Genomic DNA, 7,970 nt, shown 5'->3' with positions numbered 1-7,970 from the left:
ATTAGTGTTTACGGTAGACAGTTACTGTTCATTTAAGGGGATTGAGTTGCCTATTGACCAGGGTGGCCTAGCAACGGTAGAACTGCTCTTAAGTTCCACTGTTGAAGCATTTTGTACTGTCAAGCAGCTGTTACAAACATTGTGCGCAGCTGCCTCAAACATATCAAACAGTCGTCATAAAAACCCAAATGTAAGCCCGTGTAACATCGACGTTTTAAATTTGTTAGGCTTTGGCTTGAGACATGCTTAATTTAGGCGGTGTGTGGTTTGTAGTTGGTTATGCGATTTTTGTCCATTTTAGTTTTGTATCTTGAGTAAAACCCGCCAGTTTAAACGAATTGAAACCATCAGAAGCATCCGTACGTTCCGACGTTGCTTTTCATTCAAGCACTAGTACATACCTGCATTTATTTTGATGCATAAACAGTTGAGTGCGGTGGAAAATACAAAGTAATGACATGTATTAAATGTAAATGGTAATCCACAACAATGTATATGTAAATTGCGGTTTTAATTACAAATGCAAATTTACCCTCCCTCAGTAGAACACATTGTTACAGGCAACAATGTATATGAACATTATTCGACTCGTGTCTTTCGTATAAATTATTCCTTGATTCCCACCCAATTCTCAACTTCAGGCAGCAGGAAAAATGGAACAATTTACACATTTTGATTTGGATACCTCAATAGCCAAGCAAGCATGTCCTGAAATTGATAATGAAGATACTCCCGAGTCCCGAATAATGTTATCATACAAACAAGGGACGACATTATTTTTGTGAACCTCGTTTACCTGCAGGTATGGCCAGCCCAAGCTCCTTACATTGTTCCTCATCTGGTTGCAAACTCTTCGGGATTGCACCGAATATCTTTCTTGTTGTTTCAAAACCAGAAGCCACATGATGCACATATGCGGATGCATCCTCCACACTACTCCAAAGGCCTAATGAGGTGGACATAAATCTTTTCGAAATACTTTCTGACGGTTTCCATGTAAATGCCTGGTCTAGCTCAGCAACCCGTAGAAATCTTTCCGTGGCAGCTTCCCATGAAAGCTCATGCCTCTGTGCATCAGTCAGCTGGACAGGCTCTTCAGCAAGCGCCTGCTGTGTGACCTTAACAAACCCATCAGCATTGTCATATGTGCGGCAATTCGGGAACTGCTTGAAGAATTCATTTGAGGGGTGATTGGCACATACAACGATTTTACCCATTGCCAATGCTTCTGCCGTTGTTGTGCAAAGCACATCCGTTGTGCTTGGATTGAGGAATACTTTATAACTGAGAGAGCACCAGGATAATATGTCAATATCCAACCAGGCCGATCATCTCTATGAAAGAAAATCTCAAATGACAGAGGTATATTTGGAAGGAGAAACGTTCAAATTGGTAATAAAACTGCCCTTGATCAGCCCATGATAGAGACTAATTGAATTTTCAACACCCGGAAAACTAGAGTACTTGTATAAACAGAAATCAGTGTATCATCAAAAGATTGGTGAAATGCGATGTTGGACAATTAGTGAATGTCATTAAAAATTTGGACAAAATGAATTTGATCTTATGATGAAGCTGGACAGATAGGTAGAAGCTTACTCGTGAAATTGAAGATCAGCATGGTCACGACCAGGGTGGACTCGAACGGCCAGTTCCAATCTTTTGGCAGCTTCCTGAACCTGATCAGAGTCCTCCCCGCTTCCATATAAATCAACTTCAAGTCCAGTTAATTCCTTTTGATGATCCTGAAGAAGCTTGAGTAGCTCCTTGTAGCCTTTGCTCCATACCATCTTCCCAATGTAATAGGCACCTTTGGTGAAGGCCTGGACTCCATTTCGTTGTTGCTCTAGCTTTTTGTTGCCTATCACCAGAAATTTTGGGTTGACTCCGTGAACATTGCAAACAATGGATTTAGGATAATCCTGGGTGGCAGCAGATAACCGGATTACCTACAATACGTCATAGTTGAGATCTGGTTAGCATGTATAGCAAGATGATGACAATGATATCTGCATTCATCTCTCTCAAACTTCATCATCGTCAATCCTAAGAAGAGTTATCAAAAGTATCCAACAAACTACCAGTACAGCTTTGTTGTCATACAGTAACAACTCGAAGAGCATATTTCACCAAGTCTAATGCAAAAGCTAGAAGAGGCTAGATAAAATAAGTGATGGAAAGCAAAAGATATATTACTAGAAAACTAATATTTATCAAGATGTACCTTATGACAATATATTCCGACAACCCAATTATTTAGATATTTAAGAAGAAATGCTTGCATTCTTCCATTCCTCTCCCTTCTCACATATTCCAAATAATTGGTGTGGATGATTCCCACAACCAGCCGGAATTTAATCTTCCATCTCTTTCCATGGTGAAACCATGTAAGGTGCTCAGGCTCCTCAAGGATGGCAACATCTGCATTTTCGTCAGGGACTACTTCTGAAATATCTCCAGCAGCAAGGATGCTCCTTTTATCTAAGGAAAACTGCAACAGAATTGACGTCACAAGTTGGTACTACTACACAAGGAATGGAAACAAAAACAGCACACATCCTTGAAGGTACGAAAGGAAGAAAAAATGAAAAAATTGGATAGGGCACAGGGGTAGATATGGCTCAACCTGGATGTCCACCAGGTGGACTCACGCCACAGGCTTCCATCAACAGATAGGCTAAAAGTTGTTAAATTCAGAATTTGTTGGACTGAACAGAACAGAAAAGACCCAAAACGGAAATTAAATAAATGACACTCTACGCATCCTACCCTTGAAAGGCAAATAGAGTTGTTCCCTTTGATATAATGAAACCCTTGACTAGCAAGTAAACTGGTTTGTGTGTACAGTAAATCTGCAGGTGTATGTACCTTTCCAGGATAAAAAAGTATACTAAAATCAGATTTAAATCCAATCCTCTCGTCAAGCCAGCGACGGACATAAGCCTCCTGCTCCGTAGGTCTGCTGAATGTGATGTTGTTGGGATATACTAGTTTTTGATCTTTCAACGATAACCAAGGGATGACCAAAGAGACAGGTCTCTCCCCATCTTTTGCAAGATAGGCTGCACGGAATAGAGGGTTGACAGCAGTGCCGGTCATCCATGGAAGGCTTGCAGTGGTAAATATCGCAACATGCCGCTTTTTATTCATCCAATCAATAGAAACGCATGCAAAAAGCAATCAGCTACGTGTACTACTACGGTACCCTCTCACAATTTGGATCAAACAGATTGGGAACACAAAGAACCTCAATAAACTGCAGTAAGTAATAAAAAGGAACCGTCAAACTATATAACGAACTATGACCATTGCAACACATTAAAATTGAAGCAGCCTAAGAGCAGTTCCAGCCATGCTGGTTGCTCGGGCCACAGGGGAGGAGAAAGGGCCCTCGGGCCGGTGGGTGCAGCTCCAGCGGGGACGGGCCCGAGTGGGAGGCCCGTGGAAAATCGACCGGCCTGGCCCCCGAGCTCGCGTGACGTCACGCTGACGCAAGGGCTGGGTCCGGCCTTTTTTTTAATTTTTTTTGTGTCAGGCGCGTGCCTCTCACTCGCGAGTGGGGGCGCGTCGCCCGACAGGATTTCAGGCAGTATGGCCTGCGCGCCAGTTACCATTGGGAAGCCACGTGGCTTCCCACGGTCCATTAGATCCCAACGGATCTTTAATAAGAACCATCCGATTTACAACGGTCAAAAAAAAAAAAAAACTGATTTTATATCAACCGTTCGATCTGAGATCAACGGTTGATATTAATCTGCTTTATAAATTTAAAAAAAAAAAGAAAAAATAGTTTTAAAATTAAGAAAAGTTACCGTTGTGACACGTGGCACAATCTAGAGTGTTGGAATTCAAATTTTTTAAATCCAACGGCAGAGATTAATTATTTGAATAAAAATTTTAAAAAAAATGTAAAAAATCCGAAAAAGATGTAAAAAATCTGAAAAAAAAATTGTAAAATTTTTTTTTTACTTTTCTATAAATACCACTTCTTCTCCATCTACCTTACACCACAATTTCATATTTTCTCAACTACTTTCAATTAAATTCCTATCTTTCTCTCAAAGTTTCAATCCAATTTTTTTCCACAAAATGGCTACTGATGCAGGTTCGAATTGGTCGCTTCTTGAAGATGTTGCGTTGTGCACTAGCTGGGTTGAAGTTACTCATAATTCCCTTACGGGTAATGAGATGCAATTGCGAGAAATGTGGAGTTTAATTCATACCAAATTTGTTGAGCAAATGAGTGGGAAAAGAACCAAAGAATCGATATCCAGTCGTTGGAAAATACTTAGCCATTCCTTTAGTACGTGGAGAGATGCCTTGACACAAGCTAGTAATAATGTTCGAAGTGGGGCAAATTATGCGGATGAGGTAAGAATATATTATTATTATTTATTTGTATTATTTATTTGTGACCTAATTTCATTATTATTATTTATTTGTGACCTAATTTCATTATTATTATTTATTTGTGACCTAATTTCATTATTAAAATCTGATCAAAATCTATCGTCATAGATTTTCAAAAAATAACTACACGTGGCACGATGACATTGGATAAAAATCTTATCGAAATCCATCGCTAAATAATTGTTTGTTTTTATAAAATGACACGTGGCGCAACGAGAATGATTTAAAAAATCTTATCCGAAATTACAAATAATTTTATTTTGTATTATTTAAACAAACAAAAAAACTAATATTTTATTGCCTATTGCCTGGGGGGAGGGCTCCAAGGGTGGAGATGCAAATGACAATTACTGTTCATTAATGGCAGTTACTATTCATTTGAGGCAGTTACTGTTCAAAATGGTGGATTCAATAGTGGATTGCCAGGGGGGAAGGCTCCATGGCTGGAGTTGCTCTAAGTAAGTAAACACAATTTATATCAAATGCACACACAAGCAAATAATAACATTATAGAACTACAATTTGTAGGCACTTTCCTGCGAATTCGATACTAATTTTGAATTAGGACTAGTTAAATGATTCCTTTGCACGCAGAAGGGACAATTAAAAATCATGAGTAACTTAATTTAACTCCAATTTTGTGAGTCATTATTAGGTTTAGTCTATTTTGTTGAGTTAGGCACATTTACTGATCATCCACATCAATTTTTTTTATTATAAAAAATTGTGATAAATGTCATTCTTTATTTGTAACTCCGTCTGTGTAAGTTTATCTAACATTGCCAGTCCCAAGCCCGGATAAAGGAGGAGGGGGAGGGTGTCAGGTAGTCGACAGCCGGCACTCCTAGTTTATGTCGAATCCTTATGAAAATGAATCAAGAACGAAAGCGCAATGGCGTTCTAGGATTCACATAGCCGACTCCACTTAGTGGGAAAAAGCTTTGTTGTTGTTGTCATTCTTTATTTATAGGTTTATCTTTTATATTAATTCAATATTACCTTCATTGCTAACAGTTAAATATAATAATTAAATATTGTTCCCCCTTTTTCTTGCACCTAATTTGTATCTCATTTTTTTCTTCTACTCCATCACATATTATCTGTGTTAACTAATCTATGTTGTGGTCTTGTAGATACTATATATATTTGTTTTTTTTGATGAAGATATATCAGCATAAATACTAGTATGCATTTATAATGCATCAACGATTAAAAAATTTTGACCTATTTTTCATGAATGATAGGTAGACGAATTTTTATTCATCTTTGTACATATATATCTTTATTATAGGTTAAATGTATTTTATCAACCTATGATATATATATGATGATTAGGGATGGGCAAATACCTATTGGTTATACTAGTCCATTTAAATTTCACGGTTACGGTTATGGGTAATCGTTTAGATTAATAAAGGGTTATGGGTATAACCATTTACCCGCAAAATTTAAATGGGCAGTTATGGGTATTAACCGCGGTTATAAACGGGTAACCATTTATCCATTTATTTTATATATGTAAAATTATAACACAAACCATGTTTCCTATCAGACAAAAATTAAATCAATGCTATTGACTATAGTGCATGATTTCTATAGCTAATATAATATAGTTTTCCTTAACCACTTTAAATTTTATGGTCTATTATATATATTATGTTAATATTTTACATTCCGAGTTAAATAACCCAAGAATATTGTCTTTTAACAGTTTTCGTAACTCAATAATACTTAGCAAATTTTATATTACCTTTATTGCTAACAGTTAAAAATATCGTATGTAAACTATTATTTCAATTATTGGAATGATATAAGGACTCAAATAAAATGCGGAAATGTATGATGAATGTACATATAACGGTGTTTAATTGTTAGAAAAAGAAAATTATGACAAATTTTTCTTTTTAAATTTTCAAGTTGTTAAAAAAACACATAGATGGGTGAAAAATGAGTAAATGGTAAAAAAGAAAGGATAAATGGGTTTAAAAATGATAAATGGCTAAACGGATACTAAACGGTTACGGTTAAATGAGTACATGGTTATGAGTATGGTTAACCGTTTATAAACGGTTTTGGGTATGGGTATAACCGTTTAGACAATTACCTAACGGGTAAACGGTTATGCGGGTATGAGAATAAATGATTATGGATAAATAACCGCGGTTACCCGCTCACCATAACCGTTACCCATCCCTAATGATGACATGTAAATTTTCTTTTAATTATTTTCCATGAAAGTGGTTAAATTTTTATATTTAAATATTCAAATTAAAAATTTGACAAAACATGCATAAATCAAGAAATTTAATTAAAATTGAAATATAGAAAAACTGGACTAAATCCAACAACAGCTCAAATTCTTGAATTCTTGGACCTGATCAAGGTAACCCATTAAACATTGATTAAAACTATGATTTACAGTAATTTTTAATTAAATTTCCAGAGATCGATAAAATTATACAAAAATTCGGCGATATACCCAAATTTTAAAGATCCAATACGTGTAAAAGCTATCTAATACACCTCATCCTTTATAATATCGATTTACACTTAAAATGCATATCGAAGCGACCTAATTCGAATGATACAGAACAAACAGATATACAAATTTCATATATTAAATCCGTAAAAAGTATATAAATTCAAAAGTTTCTGAGAAAACAGTACCTTACGAATTTTCCGGAAAAAAAGAGAGGAAGAATTGAAGCACAGGTTTTGAAGGAATTTCAGGCGCAGAGAGCGAGAGAGGAAGAGGAAGGACGGTTGCCTGGTTGGCTACGTTAAGTGGAGGAGGAGGAGAGCGAATAAACGTTTTCCGTCTGTGGAATTTTACGCGGTTTGTTTGGGCGGATAGTCTGGTTATACGATGTCGTAAAGGGTAGCTTTCACTGTTTTACCTTGGGAGATTACGAGGCCAAGCCGCCACCTTCGGTCCGGACGTTAACGTTAACTGCAAAGGGCCGTTGAACCTAGTAGTCGTAACGCGTGTAGTGCCATTTCTATATTGATTTTAACAGCTACAAGGTTCCTTTCTTTTCAGGAGTTGCTTTTGTTTTGTTTTGTTTTGTTTTTTTTTTTCAATGAGAATGCATTTCAAATTCAAGAGGGTCCAAATAGAAAGAGTAAATAAGCAACAAGCATCAGCCCAAAACCTAGTCTGGAATCCAATAACACACTTAGAAACTTAGAAAAAGGAAAAATAGATGGTTTTTATGTACTAGGTATAAGAAGATTGGCTGAACTTACTCCTTTTTTTGATAGACGAATAAGTGATGGAATTACAAATGGAGTCGGTATTGTGAGTTTGTTTTGTAGGAGAGGGTAGGGGTGGATTTTTTTTTGCCAAATTGTCGTGCCAATTGAATTGTCAACCGTATCATACCGATTTTGTGCCAATTGGTAATGGTACGGTATTGTACTGTACCGAAATTTTATGGTATGTTATTGGTAATAGATACTATTACCACGGTATTACAGTACTGTTCCGAAAATATAAATAAAATACCCCTAATTACAATTTTAATATATACATTTTAATTCTATGCAGATTTGAAGGGAGG

General features: G+C 36.5%; 1 protein-coding gene across 2 annotated transcripts; it reads right to left on the bottom strand.

Moving 5' to 3' along the window:
* Nucleotides 1-444: 444 nt before the first annotated feature.
* Nucleotides 445-7,225, bottom strand: LOC103433247 (digalactosyldiacylglycerol synthase 2, chloroplastic-like). Of its 2 annotated transcripts, none has more exons than XM_029105659.2 (5): nucleotides 7,078-7,225; nucleotides 2,869-3,138; nucleotides 2,225-2,491; nucleotides 1,600-1,949; nucleotides 445-1,284 (listed from the first exon to the last, which is right to left on the bottom strand). In XM_029105659.2, the coding sequence occupies exons 2-5, from the start codon at nucleotides 3,097-3,099 to the stop codon at nucleotides 774-776; spliced, it is 1,359 nt and encodes a 452-aa protein (XP_028961492.1). In that variant the 5' UTR covers nucleotides 3,100-3,138; nucleotides 7,078-7,225; the 3' UTR covers nucleotides 445-773. The 2 variants fall into 2 exon arrangements, with proteins under 2 accessions (XP_028961492.1, XP_028961491.1); XM_029105658.2 differs by having other exon boundaries at nucleotides 2,869-3,256; nucleotides 7,078-7,216.
* Nucleotides 7,226-7,970: the final 745 nt, after the last annotated feature.

This window comes from Malus domestica, chromosome 07 (assembly GCF_042453785.1).
Source record: "Malus domestica chromosome 07, GDT2T_hap1".
Classification (NCBI taxonomy): Eukaryota; Viridiplantae; Streptophyta; class Magnoliopsida; order Rosales; family Rosaceae; genus Malus; species Malus domestica.
The sequence above is the reverse complement of the archived record's forward strand: the minus strand, read 5'-3'. Positions and strand labels throughout refer to the sequence as shown.